This window comes from Callorhinus ursinus, unplaced genomic scaffold (genome assembly GCF_003265705.2).
Source record: "Callorhinus ursinus isolate GAN/ISIS: 27379988/994484 unplaced genomic scaffold, GSC_fseal_2.0 scaffold79, whole genome shotgun sequence".
Taxonomy (NCBI): Eukaryota; Metazoa; Chordata; class Mammalia; order Carnivora; family Otariidae; genus Callorhinus; species Callorhinus ursinus.
Genome location: NW_027397141.1, coordinates 4,216,686 through 4,239,133, shown reverse-complemented (window position 1 = coordinate 4,239,133; position 22,448 = coordinate 4,216,686). Strand labels below are relative to the sequence as shown.

Sequence of the window (22,448 nt, the reverse complement as noted above, 5' to 3'; positions counted from 1 at the left end):
CGGTGCACGGCAGCCCCCGGCAGGCCCCCTCCCCCACCGCTCCCCGCGGCCCCGCCCACCGGCCCGCTCGCAGCTGGCGCACTGGGCAGGCCCCGCGCGGATGGAGACCCAGCGCCCCCCGCACGGCTAGGCTCCCCCTCCGCAGTCATTCCTCAACCGCGCCCCCACTGCGGCCCGGGACCCGCACACCAGCACCACCGCGGGCACCTGCACCCCGACCTCCCACTGACCCCCACCTGCACCACGGCCCATCTTAAAGTGAGAACTGTGAGAATTTCTAATGCGGGTTCTTGAAAGTAGTGTTGGCTGTCTGAGTCCCAGCGCTGGGTCGCGGGTGAAGTCGCTGTGTGCTTTGAGGGCGTTCCCCAGTCTCCGTCTGAACGGTGCAGAGGGGCCCCCTGACGCCAGCTGGCGGGCGTCCCGCTGCCGGGAGCCAGGGGGGTGCTGGCAGGCCTGCGCCCGCCTCTCCACCTGTCATCTCTCATCTACCCCTCTGTCCTCTGCCCCTCCATCTACCTGCGTGTCTACGTCTCCCTCCGTCATCCCCCTCCATCACTCGTCTGCCCTCACCTCGTACCTACCCGTCCACACACGCGCACACACTTGTTCCCGCAGAAACTCAGTCCTTTACGTTCTGTCACTGGGTGTAACTTCTCCTAGAGCACCTGCCTGATGAGGAAAGCAACAGAACCTCCCAAGCTGGGAGGACTCCGCGCACTGACCCCGTGACAGGTGGGGCAGCCTGAGCTCGTGCGCTCCCCTGCGGGAGAGGGACAGCAGCTCCCACGCGCAGCCAGGGGAACCAAGCCGGACGAGTGGCGTCAACCTTCAGGCTCTGGTCTGCGGGGCGGCCCCAAGGAGGCCCACGCCCACGTCCCTTTGTGCCCGCCCGTGTCCCCGCCCCACACCTTGGCCCCGCCTCCGCCCGAAGTCCCGCCCACTCCCAGCCCAACCCCCCGCAGGCCCCCACGTTCATCCAAAGCCCTGCCCCTGCCGAGACCCCCACCCCACCGCGAAGTCCCCCTATGCCCGAAGCCCCACCCGGGCCCGCACCTGAGCGGCTCCCACTGCTGCAGACCCTCGGGGCCCTGTCCCGGCTGAGCCGGCAGGTGGCTGGCCCCAGGGCTGGCCCTGGTCGTCCTACACACCTGGTCTCACGAAGTCCCGCAGCCGCGTGGATGCAGGGCCCAAGGGGGGTGCAAGGCACCCCTGCGCCGCAGGCCCCTTCCTGCGCAGGCACAGGAAGCCTCCGTGTCCTGGGGCCACGGTAACAAGGCAGTTTCACTGGGTGGCGGGCCAAAACTCTAGCCCATCTGGTGGGAGGAGAGGGTCCAGACCTAACGAAGTTCAGGTTCTCAAACTATGCCAGTGATGGGTACACACAATTGCCACGGAATGCTGGTAGGAGCCTTAGTGGCCTGGCCTCTCTCCGCCTCCAGGGGGTCAAATTCTCTGTGAGTTAGTCCAGCTGTGGGTGTTGGACCAGAATAAACACAATCGAGAACCATCAGCATGAAGGGGATGTGATAGCAGAATTAGAACACCACAAATGGCAGATGCGAGTGTATTTTGGAACTGATAAGTGGGTCAAACGCACTGGGAGAAGTCAAAAATGGAGCTGTCGGTTTTCAGTGCTTGCCAAGGACTTGTTCCTGGTGCAACAAAGTGTCACGGGAATTCGTGCAGTCGAAACACACAGAAGAGACCCTCACGGGACGGAAGGCAGACGTCAGCTCGCAGCATCAGCCAGCTCGTTTCTTGTGACTCTGGGAAAGCTGTGGAGGAGGCATGAATCAGGAAACCTAGAAGCGGGAGTCCATGGTCCTTCATCCAGCCCGGAAATTTCCTTATCGTGGGGCTGCGGCAGGTGATTTCTGGAAGTCCGTGGGGCTGGACGGCAGTGTGTAGCACGGTCAGGGCTACCGACGCAGCAAAGGTGCAGGCACCCCACCATCCCAGCGGGGCGTGCCCTATCCACCTCCCCGGGGCCCAGCTCCTGGCCCGGCAGTGGCCCCACGGCTGACGGGCTTCCCGGCATCGGGGATGGAGGACCTGTGGCCTTGCAGAAGGCCTGGCTCCGTCAGAGCAGGCGACTGGGAGGGCGGGCCGACCTTCATGCTTTACAAGCTCAAGTCGTGAGGCCAGACATCTTGCCGACTTGCTGACCACCAAACTGTCATTTTGGATTACCCTCCACTTTCCAGTCCTCCTGGGTTTGTGTCCATCTTCCTTCTGTAATCTTCACATTTCAAGTAAAGGTTTGCGGGAAAACGGCGGCTACCAAAAGGAATTTGGAAATGTGCGTGAACCTGGAAGGCTACAGCCCGCGCTGGGCAGACTGGGCACTGGAGCTGGCCGAGCGGCACAGCCTGGCGTGGACGAGGGAGCCACCCACTGCCCGTGCAGGAGCGTGGTGCATGGTCCCAGGGCTGAGAGATGGCATCCTGGGACAGCCGGCCTATGTTCGGCCTCAGTGTCCATCTGCTGGGCTCCTGGGGGCTTTCCTCTTGTTCTTGGGGTTTTCTCCTCTCCACCCAGGATGCGCAAGGTCATGGCCATGACTCCACGGGCACGTGGGGTCCTTCGTGAGGCTGCTGGGTCCCATCCTCTAGCCCACGTGGGGCGGCTCCCCAACCTCCACCTTGATGTGCAAATTCACCTTCCTTTTACCTTCTTGGTGGACCCTCCAAATTTTGGAGGGCTTTTGTAAAACGTCAGGAAGACTTGCAGGCTAGTTCTGTCCTCTGGACTATTATGATCCACCCTGAGTCCATTTTGAGGGAAGAAAAGGTAATTTAGGGGAGGAAACACATCTCAAAATATTGTCCAACCCCCCATGTGAGGGATCCATGCTGAGACAATGCTTTGATCCCTAAAGCGGGTTTGAGGTAACAGCAAGTCCGTAAAAGCGCCTCCCACAGGACATGCCCCAGGGAACGGCTGCAGGACCCGCCCCATAGCTAGGGCGCAGCACTTGATGTGATGTTCTCCCTCTCAGACACTCCTCATTTTGAAATAACGATGCCCCTTTGTAAATGCTCTCTTCTTTCCCCGCGCCCACCTCCCCTCCCCTGTGCGCACACGCTAAGTTCTTGGGTCATTTCTCCACACTTTATTTTATTCATGAATCATGAAATAATCTGGTTACGTTAAAAGAGATTCCAGTTACTTGCTTCGTATGGACAACTGGTACTCCCCCAGTGTGCAGCCTGCACCCCAGTACCCCAGTCCGGACGGACATGCAGGCGCTCCCCGAGAAGCACGCCAGCCTCCCTCTCTGCTCTGGACGCCTGCGGTGGTGCCCGCCTGGCGCCTGGTTGGGGCCGAAGCTGCTGGAAGCCAGGGTCTCCTGAGCGCCCCCGTGGCCCCCCAGCCCAAGGAAGCACCTGCTTTCTGCCCTCCTGGACCCTCTTCCCTTACGCTGGCGGTTTCAAACTCTGACTGGCCACCACACACATGTGACACACATGTGTATGATGGAACCAAAGGCCCGGCAACAGCACTTTCCTGGCTGGGTGGCTGTGCTCCCATGGCCATGATCCACTCCGGGGGACGCCTCCTCCACCAGAGTCGGCTGTTGGATAGATGCTACTCAGTGATCCACAGAGCCCAGTGCCGCCGCGGCTCTGTTCCAGACTCTGTTCCTGGCTCGGAGGCCTTTATCTTCACCAACTGGGTTCACGTATCCAGTCAGCAAAGGCGCAGCCAGGGCCGCCACGAGCTGGACGGCTGTGCCTCCCGGGTGCTCCCGGCCCAGCAGCACCAGCCCTGCCTGGAAATGTGTTAGAAACACTCATGTTCAGGCCCCAGTCCCGACCGATGGGACCTGGACTCCGTCTGGGCAGAGCCGTGCTGGGTGGACAGCTCCCAAGTCGTCCTGGACTCGTGGACGCCCCTGGGCGTCCCCCCGGACCCGTCTGTGATGCAGCCACACCCGCCACAGGTCAGGCGCTTTCGGGTCGCTCCCTACGCCACGTCACCCCTGCCCTGGGACTAGCGCAACACAGGCCGTCAGAGAATCTTTTGTGGCTCGTGAGCATCCTGTGGAGGAGGTGACAAAGGCTGACCGCCACCATGTAGGTGCTAACGTGCTGCTTGAGAAGCACCTGGCGCACACACGTGGGCGCCCCCCCCGGGCGCACCCCTAGGTGCACAGGAACGCTTCTGTGTCTACCTGCAGGAGTCAAAGACCCCGAGGCCGCATGTGAGGAACCCCTGCCTCTTCCTCCGAAACTGTTCCGTGGTGACAATGTTGGGACACGGCTGGCGACAGAAGCACTTTGCAGCGTCTTCATGGAAGGGATGGTCACAGAAGGTGAGAATGTCTGCCTCAGACTCGGCATCAGGATGAGTCAGAAACACGCGGTTGAGTGAAAGACCACAGGACGCAGTGCTTCTGTGAAAGCGTTTGCGCCCCTAACGGCTCCTCAGAGAAGGAAGTGAGCACCGGCGGTGAGCTCTGAAGGGCCGGGGAGGCAGGGCGAGGGGCCTGGGGGGGTGGGGTGGGGGCGTCCCAGCAGCGACAGTTTCCTGTGGCGACCACACCCATGCAGACGCGGCCTGCATGTGAGAAACAGCTCGTGGCAAGGTTTCTAAAGGCAGCGAGGATCCTCACAGCAAGCAAGTGGGATGTGGGCGCATCGGGCTCATCCTAATAAAGGCCTGCCCCTGCCCTCCCCCAGGCACGTTCACCCCAAATTTCTACATAATGTGCACATCGTTTCTTGATTCTTCACGCTGCATTCAAAGGCAGGTGTTGGCAGGCCCCCCAGGCAGGGGGGTCAGGGTTCAGCCCGAGCCCCCATGAGCTCCTGGAGCAGCTGGGGATGGACCCTGCCCTCGACCCATGCCCACTGGACCCCTCAGCACATCCCTCCCTTGCACGGTCCATCCCTAAAGCAAGCAAAGCAAAAGGCCTCTTCACTCTGGCCAGGCGAGGGAGGCCAGAGGCCTGCAGGGCACTAGGCCCTACTTGCCCTCAGGAAAGACATGCCTCGCTCTGTCTGGATGAGCTGATGGAAACGGGGCCAGCCAATTTCTCCACCCGTCTTGTGTGCAGGGGGCACAGACTTTCCACAACCAGCCTCGAGGCCCAGTGCTGGCGAAGGTGCCGCAGCAAGAGGCCTCCTGAAGCCGTGGATCTCGGCCCTGGGCAGCCAGGAGGAGGAGGGAGCCGGTGTGTGGCCGGGTGCCATGGGTGGGCCAGGCTCAGCGACTCCCCAGATGAATAAGGACGTATGGAGGGGCCGGGGCTGCCACCAGGCACGAGGAACAGAGAGCTCTGGGGCCCCGGCCCACAGGTATAGGCAGTCTGGACTGGGAGCCACGGAGCGGCGGGGGCGCCCTGACCTTCATGCCGAGGGCCAAGGGCCGGCAGCGGCCGTGTCCCAGGGGGATGGGGAGCCGGCAGGAGTCCCGGAGTCGGACACCGGAGCAGCCGCCCACTCTAGGGAGCCCGCACACCCTGGCCTCTCCTTCGTCATCTTCACCTGCGTGCCCCTCACCTGTCACCTGCCCGAGCCTGGGGGGGTCTCGGTCTCGCCGGGGACCACAGCCCCACCGCACCTGCGCCCTGCAGGTTCTGGGCACCCAGGCTCCTGCGCCTGCCCTGCATCAGGTGCCCATGGCCCGGAAGCCATGGGGGAGGCTGCCTCACACGCTGACTTCTGACCATGAGCACCTGCTAGCCCAGCACCCCGCACTGCTCCTGGGCACCCCCAACCCGCCTGCTTTCTCCCGAGTGGTTGGCTATTCCCTGGTGCATCCCGTGCACTCTGCCTCCACTCTGCACTCTCCCCTGCCGGCCCTGCTCACGGTCAGTGATGCATGAATGTTCTCCTCTGTCTGTCGCGTAAGCAAACCAAGCAAGCATCCCTCCCGACTGACCTCCCACGGAAGATCTGCTCCAACAGCCATGGCTCTCAACCTTCCAGCCAGATGGTGCTGCACGTCCTCCTCTGGCTTCCCTCAGGCCGAATGCAGCTCCTCCACGTGGGGCTGCAGGCCTCCATCCTGCTCCCCACGCCCAGCAGAGGGCCAGGACACAAAGGATGCGGGTACCTACCTCCCAGAGGCTTAGGGCACGACGCGGACCCAGGGAAGGGGGGAGGGCCGCGCGAGGGCGCCAGCAGGTTGGGACGCGTGCGATGCGCGCGGGGCCCAGAGGCGGGAGGAGCTGGGGGTCGGGCGAGCACTCCTGGTGTGATGATGGGTGACCGCCCAGGTGACGTGTGCTGGGGACTGGGCGAGGCGCTCGCTGTCAGCAGGTGGCGTCCCCACCCGCCCCTCTGGTCCTTAGCCCTGCATCTCAGATGTCAATCCGCAAGGAACAGACTCAAACCGGACACCAAGTTTTAAATTCCAGGTGAGGACATCACTGCGGGGCTGGTTGGCGAGCACAATTCCCTCCAGCCAGCGACCGAAGCCGGGCTCCGCCGCACACAGAGGAAACGCTGATGGCCGCAGGGGCAGAGAGGGGAGAGCTGAGCTCCCCAAGGCTGGATGAGGAGGGGAGAGTGAGGGACAGGGCCGTGGAGGGCTCTGTGGCCTCACTGTGCGGCGGGGGCGTGGGTGGTGGGCCCTGAGAGGGGAGCGGAAGGTGAGGAGGCCTCGTCCGGGGGCTGGGGTCTTCCAGAGGTGCGTCCTCTTGGCGTCTTGACTGACTCAGCACTCTCTCACGGTGATGCTACCTCCGTGCTCTGGGGAAAACCGTGTCACACAATCCAACACAATTTCTCGAGCTCCTGGCTCTGCCCGCAGGTGCTGGGGATCCAAAGTGAAAGAACGGGAAGAAGAGGCACCCCAGAGGCCGCTGCGTGCGGATTCCGCCTGCCGGGCAAGGTGGGCACGCACAGCCGAGAGAGAGCGTCCTGCCCACACGTCCACACCCAGCGGTTTGGAGGGACGGGCACTCATGTGCTGAGAAATGAATGAAACCAGTGCTGTATCACTTCTCCGCCGATTTCCTGCGGACCGGAGGCAGCTCGCTTCCTCCCACAGAGCGTCAATCACACGGGCCCATCTGCGGTACGTCGTCATGCACGAGGCGGCCTTCCCTCTGCTGTGAGGGCTCTGGTCAGACTGCTAGGCTCCTAAAGCCCATCTTGACAGGACACTGCACTCACAGCGCCCCTCGGGGAAATCTGTAAGGATCAGACCTTCCAGCCCTGGGTTCTCCGAAATGGGCCATATAGGAACCAAAATATACTTTAAAAATCAAAGTTACAACTTAGGCTTTGCAAATAGCATCGTATTAACATGGTCTCTTAGAGAATGATGTGGCAAGGTACAAATCACCCTAACTTTTGAAAATTGTCAAAGATTAGTTTAACATGAAAATCTAACAAAAATTCCAATAAATTTCAATTAATTCCTCTCTTCATGAATGGTCTTTATTAAAGCATGCATATTCTTGTGATTCAAAACAAGTATTTTAAAAGAATGACATATTTAATAAACTGACATGAATGTTTTATTTAAAATTATTGTAATAAAAACAAATAGACATTTAGAAGATATTTGTCATTTTAGAAAACAGACAGGAAGGACTAAAGTAACTTTCCAAACTCACTGCCAGAATTAAAATTTCATATCACAGAAATGTTTAATAACAAATATTGACCAACAGATTACAACACAAAAGTCGAATAAATAAAAAAACCTTTCTGATTTTTTTTACCAAAAAATCATGAACTGATGAAGTAACAATAGAAAGTTAACAATTTCAGAAAAAAAGGCACATCCAGGCAAAACAGTCAAGGTGATCTGTAAAATGCAGCGTTATATTTATACTGCGCATGATCAACTGAATGCAATAAATTACTCTGGAAGACCCGAAGCTACGGCAGGAAGTCGGCACGCTGGGCAGACGGGGAGCCCCTCCCACGGAGCGCTTTGTCCCCGAGGTGAAGGGGGTCTCACTTCTGAAGCCGTGTATCCCTGTGGCTGCCCTCAGAGACTCGACCGTCTCTCTGGCCGAGGTGCACACCTTGTGATGGCAGCTCTCCACAGCACCGGGGCCAGCAAGAGGCTGAGTGTGGTCACACTCAGGATGAGGAGGTACACCTGCAACAAGTAAGGCTGACAGTGGTCACACGCAGGACTAGAAGGTGCCCCTGCACACCCCCCAGAGCCACGGGCACATGGCCCTGTGGACGGGAGGTGCAGGGAGCTGTGGGCCCTGATAGAAACTGGTGCCCATGGGCCCACCCCGCGGCCTCAGTGCAGGTCTGGGACGGGGCCTGTGCACAGACATCATTCCTTACCCATGATTTCTCCACAGTCGAGATGTATCCTGTCTTCCTCACACTCACGGCTACGGGGGAAAAGCACTGAATTCTGAGTGCTTACAGCATGTCCCATGCACTAAGAGGAGCTTCTATAGTCCCTTGGCCCAAATTAGGGGGCAGGTGTGCAGAACCGGATACTGGAGGCATCTTGTGGTGGGGGGGCGGTGTCTTACCAGCAACAGGGTGCCCCAGGGAGGGATGCTCGCTGTAAGGGGGCAGGAGGCAAACCCCCGCCCTGGTTCAAGGACCCGCCCGACACATTCACACACACTTGCACAAAAAGGGCAAAACAAAATCAGATGCAGAAGGGTGCTGGGGATCCAGTTAGGTTTGAGTAGAAACTACCATTCATGAGCTTGTGTGTCCACAAACGCCCAATTTGAGAGCACCTGTTTCTAAGTTAGAACCATGGGTGTGGTGAGCCGGTCCCCATGGTTACGAGTCTGGGGAAAGCGTGTGCGGTCTCCTGTCTGCTCCTATACCATGACCCGGTATTTATCCATTTATCCACAGCAGAGTCCCGTTAATGTCCACCCTGCTTCCACTGAAACAGTGACATCACCGGTCCTCAGCTCACTGAGGGCTCACACTGGCCCTGCTCTAAAGGACATTAGCTCTTACCACGGTGGACCACAGACTGTGGCTCACTGACCCCTGGTGTGGGGGTCACCGCCAAGCACAAACGTCCTGCTTGTCAAGTGTAAAGTGACAACCAGGGGTCATCAGACGATATTCATCACGTTCTAGTTCAAAGGGCGAACGAACAAAACTAGAGAGGAGGACCAGGCAAGTGCACGGCCGTGGGGGGTGGGTGTGTGCACCCGGCATGCGAGAAAGCCAGGCCCAGGATGGAGGGGAAGGAGGCAAACGGGGGGCAGAGGGCTCACCTTCCAGGCGCCACGCAGAGGGCCCAGCGCCCTGCAGGCTTAAAGCTGTGGTGGGGGAAGGAGGAGCTGATCAAAGAAGCCCCAAACTTTGGTATATACTGATACTCAGGAAAAACCTCCGTGTATTTTATACACAGGAAGCCCTGCCATAGTCCTATTAAAGTTTTCGCTCCAACTCCCTAAAATTTGGAGACACGGTGTCTTCGGAAGCACTTGTCACAGCAACCCACACTCACCTTTTACATGTAAGGCAAATGTTACAAAGTATTTCGTGAAAAAACCCCAAACAAACCAGGGACTTTCACAACATTCCAGCTCTGCCTTTTCAGTGGTTTCGGGGGTCAGACCCGAGTGCGGGGGCGCCGCTCACAGACGCGGTCCCAGGAAGGCCGTGCAAAAACCAGCGGGGGCGCCTTAAGATTTAGTTCTTCCACCAGATGCGTGAGGTGACCGGGCAGCGTCAACAATGACGTTAGTCGTCCGCGCCGGGGGAGAGGCAGAGCGCCGGCCCCGCACCAGCTGCGCAGCCGCGGGCAGCACGCTCAGACGGCAGGGGGGAGGGGATGCGGGCCGGGTTCCCCGACCACACACCCAACATGCGTGCGGACTCACCTCCCGAGAAATGATACCAGCTCTGCGTGCTCTGCTCCCCAGGACAAAAGAGAGCTCGCTGACCTGCGCCAGCCCCGCGGCCACGATCCACTTGACGTACTGACTGCTCTTCGGCAGGAGGAGGGACAAGACCAGAGCTGCCAGAGCAAACTGCGAGAGCGGCCCGTTACTGCCTCGCCCGAGCCTGCCGGCCGAGCAGAAAGCAGACAGGAGCCCTCGCCGGACACCCTGCGGAAACGCACAGAAGCACCAAAGGGACACAGAGGGACAGAAAACCACGCCGAACAACGTAAAATCAAGGGTTCAGGTTCACTAGCAGATAGCTAGGTCTTCCCCCCAAACTAAGTCAACAGCAGTAGGTAGCAGGCAGCGCTCAAGAAGGACATTTTACTTTCTAATGAGAGGACGGTAGCTCTCTCACGTAAGCAAAATCTAGAGGTGAGCGGTCCAGAACCCGTGGGGCAAGTGCAACAATTATCAGGGATTCGGATTCCTTCCAGTCGAAGTATTTTAAGTCAGGGGCGCCTGGATGGCTCCGTCGGTTCAGTGTCCGACTCTTGGTTTTGGCTCAGGTCCTGATCGTGGGTCGTGAGATCGAGCCCCACATTGGGCTCCATGCTGGGCGTGGAGTCTGCTGCGTGAGATTCTCTCTCCCCCTCTCCTTCTGTGCCTCCCCACCCCAATTAAAAAAAACTAATATTTTAAGTCAACTTTTATAATCTACAAAGCCAGACAGCTACTGAGCGGGCATTCAGACCCTGAAATGAATGTTAACACAGGCAACTCAAGCACCTGCAGTCGTGGAGGACAGACAGCGATGAGGTCATTCTCTGCAGCTGTTAAACCGGACTTTTGTGAGGCATTCCGACAGGCACGGGCGCCCCACAGCCCGCCCCCACGCCCCGCCCTGGGCATGACGTCCATCTGGCTGTTCCTGAGTTATACCCTTTTATAATAAACCACTGATTTAGTGGGCAAAGGTATTATAATAATTTCAAAACGTAGAAACAACGAACTGTACGTGAGCGCAGATCGCTAGCAGAGCTCGGGAGGAACGTCCCAGGGCCTCCCGGGACATCCAGAAGTCGCTTCTCCTGGCCCAGCTTTCGTAACTCCCATTTCAAACATACCCAATTCTGAGACAAATGAAGGAAAACAAACCCAAAGGCCCCGGTCCCACCCTGCCCCGTCCTCAGACTGCTGGGCGGCAAGAGGAGGGGTTCAGGGTAAGTGGTGCTGTTGGAGCTCTGCGGACTCAGCGTCCTACGGGTAAAAGTTAGACTCTGTGACACATAAACCAAAAATGACAGGAATTGTACCAACAGCGAAGCACCGAGGAGAACCCGTACCTTCATGATCACCACCGACAGCGTGAGGACCATCAGGATGGTGAGCTCGTACACCACGAAAGTGGGGAACACGTGAAGGCCTGTTAGGGAAAGGACAGACAAGGTCATTCTCGCAGGCCCACCCGCCTCATCCTCAACCATGAGTCCTCGATGCTCAGGCTTCCTTCTTTCCTTGCCTTACACGAGGGCACCCCGTCTGGCTCACACTGGCCCCTGCTGCTGGTGGCTCTGAGCCGGCTCGCCGCAGGGACAGCGGCCTGGGTGCCCAGGGCCACCCTCCACCAGACTTCACTCCCAGGACTTGGCAAAATGGCATGGCAGGCAGCGGCTAAGTGATTTTCCTTTGTGAAAACGTTCTGTGTGAGGTGCAGACACCTCCCGGGGCCTGGAAACAAGGGGGGAGAAGCCTGGCCACTCGCGGCTGCTTGCTGCCCTGGCGAAACCACCGAGAACGGTTTTCCCACTGCGGTCAGTGCCTACCGGTAGTGTGCCAGGGACGAGGGACGAGGGGTGGGTGCTGGTGGGCCCCTCCTCGCTCAGCGGCCGGACCCACACCTCTAGGGAGGGCACCTGGAGCTCACGTTGGGGCAGGGACACACCTGTTTGACTCAGAAACACAAACTCCAGAACCCCCGTGCTCACAAGATAGCCTTCTCTTCCCTGGAATTCGGCAGCATCTGCCCGTGGGGGCCTGCTGACAAGCACCTGCCCCAACCTCCTTCCTGGCAACGTCCCTCTTCCTGGGTCTGCCTCGGCCACCTCCCCAACCTGCAGTGTCCCGAGCCCTGACGACCCCCAGCACTATGGGTGCAGACCAGCTCGTCACACTGTCACCCACAGTCGGAAGTGACCAGTGTGGGCGCTCCTGTGCACACATCCCCAACCTGGCCCACTGCACGGACCTGCCTGGGGAACAGTGGCCACCGCCCGCCCGCTTCCCCACCAGGCACACTGACGGCTGTGTCGCTGACTTACTTCGAAGCTCAGGGGCCTCCCTCTCCCGAGGATAAGCGTGCACCAGGCCCAAGCACGCAGGCCAGACGGCAGAGGCTCTCCACTCTGAGGGTGGAGACACTGCTCACTCGGACCTCCGTGCGGCGAGCAGAGCACCGTGTACACAGATCCACACTGGCGCACCTGCCACACGCACTTCTGACAAAAGGCACACAAGCCGCTGTAGTTTTCCTGCTTACGGACAGTCATTCGTCCTCCCAACAGATACCGGCCATGTCCCTGGGACACGGGCTCTGCACGCCCATGTCAGGTCCACCACGAACAAAGCATGGACCCTGGCACACCTCCTGACCTCTCTCTGCAGATGTGGAAGCAGAACATGGCACACGGTCTGTCAATCATCACTAGCCCCACAGTCACCTCGCATGTGCACTAGGCCCACAGGTGTCAATGCGAGCCATCACACCCCAGATGGGCCCACGACAGCCTCCAGGGCGCCTCCAAGAATGAGGATGGGCAGTGCCCACTTCAGAATTCCTGTGTCCCAGGAAGGGGGATCCGAGAGGATGACATCCTTGTTGAAAAGTCTATAACAAGAAACATCACATGATTGGCCTCATCCATAAGACAAGGAGTGATGGGAGATTAGTTGCTGTGGTTGTACAGGATGGAGTGGGGGCCGCACAGGCCCGGTCGCCCCCACTCCTTTCTGCCTCTGGAGCTGCCACGACCGCGCTGCCTCCAGTTCAGGTGCTGAGGCCACAAGCCCGTGTGACTGCACCTGGAGATGGCTTCCAGGGGGTACTGAGGGCGATGGGAGGCCACGGGGTGGGTGCCTGAGCCAGCAGGACTGGTGTCCTCGTGAGGAGAGGAGGGGACACGGGAGTCCCTTCCTCTGTCTCCGGGTGTCTGTCCCCGAGTGCGCTGTGTCCCGGGAAAGGCCGCACGGGGACCCAGCAAGCAGGCGGCCATCTGCAGACCAGGAAGAGGCTCCGTCAGCGCTGCCGCCGCCCGCATACCAGCATCCATTTTGGCAGCATGAGCCACAGCTCAAAAGCCTCGTCAACACAACACAGGGGAGGGCGGCTCCATCAGTGAAGTGTCTACCTTCAGTTCAGGTCATGGTCCCAGGGTCCTGGGATCAAGCCCCGCGTCGGGTTCCCTGCTCCGCGGGGAGCCTGCTTCTCCCTCTCCCACTCCCCCCGCTTGTACACGTGCTCGCTCTCTCTCAAATAAAATCTTAAAAAAAATGCAGCACGAAGGGATGGGTACAGTGGTGTTTCAGTGACATGGGATTTATGAAGTCAGGCACCAGCTGATTGTGATGAGGAGCAGAGCCTGCAACGCCTGGTCTAGCAGGAGGAACACGGGGGCTGAGGGTCGCACTGCCGCCCACCACCACATGGGCCTGGGGCCTTGCTGCCCTCTGAGGGTCCCTCCACCTGCACCGAATCCCCACCCCGATGCCCTCCAGGGCCAGTGCCGGCCACTGCTGCCTCTGCATTCAGCCCCCTGGCGGGGGACCCTCCTTCACTCTGGGCCCCAAACTGCCCTTTGCTGGTCACACTGCTCTCACTGCTCAGAGCTCAGCCAGGGCCCTCAGTGGCCCCGTTGTGGTGCTGGGACCCCAGGGTCACTGCCCCTGCCGGGGACTGACTGCGGCCAGTGGGCCCTCCACGCAGTCTCCCGGCTCTGCGGGGCCTGACACAGGGCAGGGCTCAGGGACCGGGTTCATGGGCACAGCCCCGAGGCGTCGTCTCAAACAGACCACTTCTGTGTTGCTTAGAACCCCAAGGAGAAAGACTCTGTGCCGAGCAGTGGGGTGCACACGTTCCTCAGCTGAACGCCCTTCGCATGCTGAGTGTGAAGAACGAAAGCAAAAACACATACGGCTCTGTCCTCGTTAGACACCTCTGATCTCAGCAGGTCAAGAACCCTAACCTGAGGAAGAGCTCAGCAAGCCTGTCTGTTACATAACACGTCTGCAGGATTTTCATTTCTAACCAGCACACGCTCCGTGCAGCCCTGCGTGCAGGACACGAGCCACACGCGTGTCAGTAAGATGCGGCCCCGGGAGGAACGTGGCCTGGGACCCAGTCGGAGGGAGCTTGCCCCTGTCGGCCTCATGGGTCCTTGTCTGGAGAAGTGATGGACGGAAGGGGGCGGGCAGGAGGGGGGCAGGAGGGACAGAGACAGACCCAGACACAAGGACAGAGGACAAGGGACGGGCAGGGGACGGGCAGGAAAGGGGGCAGAGCAAGGGGCACGTGTTGGCGAGAAGGTTCTCTCTTGGAACACCGCGGACACCTGTCGCTAACGCAGCTGCAAAGGGTCTTATCCCGCCGGGTGACGGGCGGTCTCCCCACTCTGCATTCTACTCTCAGGACCGGCTGCCCTGTGCTCCTCAACGTTCCGGGCTCGCTGGGGCCGTGCCGAGCCCATCAGCAGGTGTGGGCGTGGTGCCTGCTGGGTGGCCACTCTGGGTGGAGGGCAGCAGAGTGCATGGACGTGCCAGGTGGAGGGGCACCCGACGCAGGGGCACTTACACGGCGGTACACCTTGACACAGCAGCTTAACTTTTTGGTACCAAAATTAACCTTTCCTCCCAAATGTCCCATTTTGGTGCTGACTCTAGGTTGCTAACCTGCTGGGCATCTATACGTTTCCCATGGAGTCGAAAGTGGGGGTCACCCTCCCCGAGGGCATCTGAGTGCCCCCAGAGCATGGCCGCCGATCAACAAGTTAGTGTCCCCGAGTGCACATTTTCCCTCTTTTCAGTAAGATTTCTCTGCGGACCCCAATTTTTATGGAACTGTTCTCGCTGAATAAAAAGAAATATGTAAGCAGGTCACAGAAGTCACGTGCATCTGTCCCACAAACACCGCGTGAGCATCCTCACGTGAACGAGAGGGGTTACCTATGGACGCGAAGAAGATGATGACCAGGAAGTCACGGATGGGCTCGGTGTAAGACACGACCTCCTCAGTGACCGCGTGGCCTTGGGAAGAGATGAGCGCTCCGGCCAGGAAGCAGCCTAGCTCCATGGAGATGTCCAGCAGCTCCGTGACCTGGACGAGAGGGGAGGGCCGCTTGTCACTCACAAGTGCCACCGGAGACATCTCTGGCCAGGGGCGGGTTCACGCTCAAAGGCATGGCGCCATCACAGCAAAGGCCCATCTCGAAGTCCCCAGAGGGGCCACTGTGCGGACGAGCTGGGACATGCACAGCAAGCGAACGTTAGCTAAATCTGCCATATGGGGAGAAAAAAAATTAAAATATTTGAAGCAATCATTCAAAGTTTTGAATGACAATATTTTCAAAAATTTATTTTAAATATTTGTGGTAGATTTTCTTTACCTTGATTCAGTGAATAGCGCAACTATGGCAATAAAACATGTATTAATGTAAAAACTGTCCCCGTTTCCACCTGAAAGCACGTAGAGAAAGCGGACAGTCTGATGAGCGATGCCCGGAGAGAACAGGACCCCAGAGGGAAGCGCCAGCATGTTCAGCGGCCCGGACGCGGTACAAGTCAGGATTTGTTGGGCTTCTAATGACAGTTGTTAAATGCAAAGCTTCGGGTGGACTTCTTCACGAGGTGTTACTGACATAAAACAACTTGAAAGAAGTAGGTGTTTCTTATTCTGAGGAAGTAAAACTACACACAGAAGCCAGCAGCCAAAGAAAGAATGTTAAAGAAACATGCTTCACAACAGCGCCAAAACACACCCAGCACCCGGGACAAGTCCCACAAGGGAATGCACGACCCTCACACCAAATACCAGAGAGCTCTGTGAGAAAACACACGAGAGCCAGGGCGCACAGAGTATGCGCTCACAAGCAAGAGGCTCGCAGCCGTGAATGCACGAACTCTCCTCCCATGGGCCCTGAGTCCCTGCAGTGGCGTGTGAAAACTGACAAGCTGAATCCAAAACCCCACGCGGATGCTGGAAAGACTATGAAGATAGCTGGACAACCTGGACCGAGAAGGCTGCTGGGCACAGCACCACCAGCTGTAAAAGCAGGTGAGCCAGCAAGGGGACAGAGCGGAGAGTCAGAAACACACAGGCAGACTTGCATGCTTGTGCTCACACACTCACGAAAGCACACGTACACAATCACATATTCACATGCACGCTCACCCACGCACTCATGCCCACACTCATGCACTCATGCTCACTCGTGCAAGCACACACTCACACCCATGCACTTGTGCTCACATTCACGCTCATGTGCTCACGCTCACATAAGCACACATACACTCACATGCACACTCACACCCACGCACTCATGCTCACACACTCATGCAAGCACACGTGCACTCATACCCACACTGTGCTCACTCTCACACACACTTGTGCTCATTCACGCACCTGTGCTCACACACAAGCACACGTACACTCATGCACGGCCCCACCCATGCACTCATGCTCACAATCCCACATTTTCATGCACACTTGCGCTCACACTCATGCACTCACACGCCTCTTGGCTTCGGACAAGGTGACCCTGTGCCCCAGTGTGGTGTGGAGAGATACACGTGGTAACACAGATTCGTGTCCACAGCCCTATGCCATGTGCTCTACATGCCTCCAGACAGACACAGATCTAATGAGAAAAGCAAAGCAAAATGTCCCAGAGGGCGACACGGGTACCTCTGGACCAGGGGAGGCAAAGATCAACGCAGGACCGAAAGAGTGCTATCCATACAAAATTCAAAACTTCGAGTACATGAAAATTAAGAACTTCTGGTTATTAAAAAATGCCATGAAGAGAGTGAAAAGTCACAGACTGGAAAATGTCATCAAAAATATATGGAACAGAGAATATCAGCCATAAAAGGAGCCAGTACAGAAACGTGCCCGCATGGATGGACCTTTACGGGACGCCGCATCAGATCGGCAGACACACAGGCTAGTCCGTGCGAACAGAAAGCAGGGGAGCGGTTACTACGGGATGAGGGATATAGGTGGGACTGGGAGACTCGGGGTCTCTGGGGGGGTGACAGAAATGTTCTGGCTGTGGTGTTGGTCGCACGGTGCTGTGAACGTGCTGAAAACCACTGACTTGTACACTTTAAAAGGGTTAAACAGCGGATTTTGTTATAGGAATTTCATTTTAGTAAAAAGAAAGAGAGACAAAAAATTTGTCAGAATATATAAAAAATTCCTACAAATGAGTAAGAGAAATAACCAAGCCAAAAGGAAAATGACCTGAGGGTTGACAGGCCAGCTCCAAGGAAGGTGTCCACACAGCTCACAGGGAAAGGCGAGTCAAAGCCTTAAGGAGACACCGCTAGCACCCAGCAGAGCGGCTGAAACCGCCCCAGTGAGGGGGAGGGTGCAGGGACCCCGGGCCCTCACATGGCGCCAGGGGTGGGCACGACTCGTTACCAGTTGTCCCATGCACACCTCTGGCCAGTGAGCCGACTCCTACACCCCCCGCTCCCCCGTGAGCATGCGGGAGCATGGGAAGAGCCGCTTTCTTCACAAGAGCTCTGAATGGGAACCAACCCTAATATCCAACCACAGAGAGGACAAACTGTGACACCGAGGGACTACCTCAGGTAACGGCAGTGTGTGAGCTCTAAGACCATCTGATGAGCAGATGCCCAGCACCTACCACGCGGGGACCCTAGCAGCTGCTCAGGAGGAAAACCGAACCCACAAATGCAGAACCAGTTGAACTTGCAGCTGCTGCGAAGACAGCATGGAAGGCATCCAGACAACACAATTTTGCCAGATGTTATTTTCAAAGAGAAAAATACTCCAGAATGGTTAAAGCAATGTAAAAAAAATTAAATAAGTCACACATGAGCAGCTTTGAGCAGAAGCAAATCTTAGACTTCTCCCAAGATTATAAAACACTAGTAGACAATTAAATCATATACAACATATACGAGGAAATAGTTTTCGTCACTTTCCTTTAAATTAAAATTAACCTTTTAAAATTAACCTTTTATTTTGAGCTAAGTGTAAATTCACTTGTAAGAAACAATCCAAGGAGATCTCATGTACCCCTTGCTCGGCTTCCCCAATGGCAGCATCTTGCTAAGTCAGGCACAAGATCATAGCCATGATAGGGACACAACACAGTGAAGACACGTGCACCTTTCTGTCACAAGGATCCCCCCCGCCGCCCCCAATGCCTGGCAACCGGCAATCTTCCATTTCTGAAATTTTATCATCATAAACGTCACATAAATGGAATTACACAGTATGTGACCTTTGGGACTGGCTTTTCCTACTCAGGATAATTCTCTGGAGATTCATGTACTAGTTGTTTTAAACCTGGGTGGTCTTCGTTGGTGTGGACGGACCACAGCTGGTGGAAGCAGGCACCTGCTGAAGGACATCTGGGTGGTTTTTGGCTGCTATGGATACAGCTGCTGTGAACATTCACACGTGAGCTTCTGTGTAAACCCGTCTTCACTTCTCTGGGGCCCGTGGTGAGCAGCACCGCTGCGGGGCTGTGGGTGATGCTGGCACCATGAACTGTTTGTGGGGGTCTAACAGCACTCCCCATTCTCTCACAAGAAGCACATCCTTTAAATAAGGAGAAGGCTGCTTCTAAAAGGAACCTTCTATTTTCATTTCCAACTTTTTACCTTATGGCAAAAGAAGTTACACTGCTGACCAGCTTTGTCCTTATCGAATAGAACTAACAATGGTTTTAAACTGTATTCTGACTTCAGATCCAGAGTCGTTTGGAAGTTTAAGACCGTGTAATGCTGGTGATGCTGGAAATCCATGTGGCTCTCAAGGCCACCCAGACCACCTGCGGTGCCACTTCAGCAAAGTGCGTAAGAGGGTGGGAGCAGGGCGCCTGGGGGGCTCGGTCGGTGGAGCGTCTGCCTTCGGCTCAGGTCATGATCCCGGGGTCCTGGGATCAAGTCCCACATGGGGCTCCCTGCTCCGCGGGGAGTCTGCTTCTCCCTCTGCTCCTCCCCACCGCTTATTCTCTCTCTCGTTCTCTCTCAAGTAAATAAAAATAAAATCTTAAAAAAAAAAAAAAGTATGGGAGCAAACAGGTTTAGCTTACTGTACTAATACTGAGCGGGTAGAGTGATGACTGGGCAGAAAATAAAAATACGACTGTGTGTTTCAAACATTTCAACTACTATTGAAATAAAAACATAAAGAACTGATCATAAGCTTTCAGCGAACAGATTACAAGTCAGAGTATATAAATAATGGATATTTTGAGAATTACCATTAACATTAAAAAGATGAAGGCAGAGATTCCCAAGATAAGGATTTCTTTGTTCCCTTTGCTTTCCACGTGCAGCTTCCGGTAATACGGTCCAATGAGGTAAGTCTTTATAACAAGACACAGAAGAAAAGCGGCAGCTAGTGAGAAGAGAATCTGACCGACCAAAGCCAGGATCCGCAGGGTCTCCATGACAACACTAGGAGAGAAGAAACAAAGGTCATTTCACCTCCAAAACACATTTCCCTAACTAACACTCCATAAAATGGGCTTTCACTCATTTTTCTTTGATATGTTACAAAACAAATTTCCCAAATCACATTTTTATTTCCAAACACTAAAAACCTATCAATCACATTAATTCTAAGTAACTTGGTTCAATTTAAGTTATTTGGATCAAATATTGAAGCTGGCTGCTTTGCCGTCAGCTGTGAAACAAACACATCTTACAGGGTATGAGGACTCCTGGCCGCAGCTCAAACAGCTCCGTGACTGCTAACAAAATCCCTCACCAGGAACGAACGCCCACTGGGAATTCCTCCTGAGGCAACTGTCACCCTGCAGGCTCCGCACTGGAGGCACGGAGACAGAACCCCAGCGACCCGCAGCAAAATAGCTCCTCGTGGCCAAGCCAGAACTCCGAATTTCGTGTCTCTTTATGGAAGATAACTTAACTGCCTTAGTCTCAGAGAACAGGATTCTGTCCTAAGCTCTTTTTAGAATACGCTATTTACCTCGCAGAACGTATTCTTAAGATCACAGTCAAAAACTTTCAGAAGAAAGGCACTATTGCATGCTTAGAGTATTTACAATGAGTATACATATTTTTTATTTAATTAGTTTTTAAAAACTTAGTTCTCCATCATATTTAGGAAACTATTTAGTCTAGAATTCTGGTTAAAAGTTCCCAAGGGAAGAATACAGATCTGATTACTAGGAGAGAATGCATCATTGTAGTCAAAGCCTGAAGTAGCAGCTGTGCCACACGACTGATCACGTCGGGGGAAGGCTCCACGCAGGTTCACCAAGAGGGAGGCAGGCATGTGGACCCGGAGTCTGCAGCCCTGGCACGCCTGCACAGCGCGAAGCAGGCTGGGTCCACCTCACTCCCCGGCCAGTCTTTCCACCCCAGTCATGCGGTACCTGCCCTGGGCCCGGCACCCCGCACCCCTCCCCGAGGTGCCGTCACCTCCCCACACAGCTGCACCAACCTAACTGGTCTTGTGATGCTCCAGAGGCCAGAACAACCGTGGCAATACCAGACGAGCCCAGGCTTCCTGGCCCAGTGCAACTGCCCCCTCCCGCACCCACAGCAGCCTCTGTTCTCTGGAGGCCCACCTTCCCTCCAGCGGCAGGACCCGTGCACCGGGCCCCCACCTCGGGGGCTCCCCGCCACCCCATGGTGTCCTCTGTGTTTCCGACTCAGAGGCCTGCCAACCTGACGTGGCCGTCCATTGTCCGCCACTCCTCACCGTACTCCGGGCCTCTGCACAACACTTACCTGACCAGAGCCCTTCTAGTGACCGCTCACACACTCACTGCTCACCATGATCCCCAAACACTCCGCTCACCTCTCTGCCCTGAGCACTGGAGCTGCGCCCTATCACCCCACTTTTAAGGGTCTGCAGTCTGATGGGTAGAAGATGCCTTCTGCCTTATGTGGCAGCATGAGCATCTTCCATTTGCTCATTTCTAGGTTCGCTGCTCACCTATTTTTTAACTGGGCTATTCAAAGTTTTCTTACTAATTTGTAGATCTTTATGAAGTAAGAAACTTAACTCTCTTTGATGTGTTTACAAATATTTTTCCCATTTGTTTTTGGCCTGCTTACCAAATGTGTACCTGCACGTTTCAGAGCACGTGTGCACATGTGTGTGCACACGTGTATTTACAAGCACGTGTGTATGTGTATACGTGCAGATATATTTAAATACCCACAGTATAAAACTTTCATACAGTAGCAATGATCACTTTTCCTGTCCTTTATGGCTTCTGGAATTTCTGCTCTACTTGAAGCCAAGGGCCCCCATCTTCAATATTATAAACAAATCCATCCATACTTTCTTCTAGAATTTTCATGATCTTGCAAGATTTAATAATTTATATCACTCTTTTTAAAAAGTATTCTTTAGGGACGCCTGGGTGGCTCAGATGATTGAGCATCTGCCTTCAGCTCAGGCCATGATCCTGGGGTCCTGGGATCCAGCCCCGCATCGGGGTCCCTGCTCAGTGGGGAGCCTGCTTCTCCCTCTCCTTCTCCTGCTCCCTCTGCTTGTGCTCTGTCAAACGAATAAATAGAATCTTTAAAAAAAAAAAGTATTCTTTATCATATAGTCTCTGTGTTCTGTTATTTAACTGTGAAATATTTGGAAGATGTTAATTCTTTCCTTTAGAAAAGATCAAGATTAATTCTGATTAGAGGGGCTCCTGGGTGGCTCAGTCGGTGAAACATCTGCCTCCGGCTCAGGTCATGATCCCGGGGGTCCTGGGATTGAGTCTCGCATCGGGCTCCCTGCTCAGCGGGGAGCCTGCTTCTCCCCCTCCCTCTGCCTCTCCCTCTGCTTGGGCACGCACACGCTCTCTCTCAAATAAATGTTTAAAAAAAATTCTGACTACAGCTTAATAAAGAGGCAACATTCATATTAACATTACCACTAATTTTATGTCTTGTTTGTTTACTATAAATTTTCCCTGGTTGTCAAAATTAGAAGAGGTTTTCCCAAATTATAAAGAAAATATACATAGTGGACAATAAAATGATCATCTTTCCGTCTAGTACAAAATCATCAATCCTTATTTTATATATATATATTAATTATATATGTAAGTAGATTTCTAGTCTCTCATTTTCTTCTTTATGTAGTTGAAATATTGTGTTTAATTTTTAAAAGCTTTATTAAAATATAATTCTCTTTCCATACAATTTACACCTAAAAGTGGACAATTCAGGGGCGCCTAGGTGGCTCAGCCAGTTGATGTCCGACTCTTGGTTTCCACTCAGGTCTTGATCTCAGGGTTGTGGGATCGAGCCCCACCTTGGGCTCCGCGCTCAGCAGAGTCTGCTTGAGAGTCTCATCTCTCCTTCTGCCCCTCCTCTGCTTGCGCACGCTCTCAAATAAATAAATAAATCCTTAAAAAAAGAAAATAAA

General features: G+C 55.3%; 1 protein-coding gene across 6 annotated transcripts in view; it reads right to left on the bottom strand.

Moving 5' to 3' along the window:
• Positions 1-3,089: 3,089 nt before the first annotated feature.
• Positions 3,090-22,448, bottom strand: part of TMCO3 (transmembrane and coiled-coil domains 3) — a 49,744-nt gene continuing 30,385 nt past the window's right edge. For 2 of the 6 annotated variants that reach the window (XM_073887450.1, XM_025874550.2), the window contains exons 10-15: positions 19,303-19,498; positions 15,008-15,158; positions 11,137-11,216; positions 9,788-9,937; positions 4,175-8,064; positions 3,090-3,772 (exon numbers count right to left, since the gene is read on the bottom strand). In XM_073887450.1, coding sequence (XP_073743551.1) covers positions 7,951-8,064; positions 9,788-9,937; positions 11,137-11,216; positions 15,008-15,158; positions 19,303-19,498 — 691 coding nt within the window. In that variant the 3' untranslated portion in view covers positions 3,090-3,772; positions 4,175-7,950. Of the gene's footprint in view, positions 8,315-9,787; positions 9,938-11,136; positions 11,217-15,007; positions 15,159-19,302; positions 19,499-22,448 lie in introns of all 6 variants that reach the window. The other 4 variants (XM_025874553.2, XM_025874551.2, XM_073887452.1 and 1 more) reach the window with 4 other exon arrangements.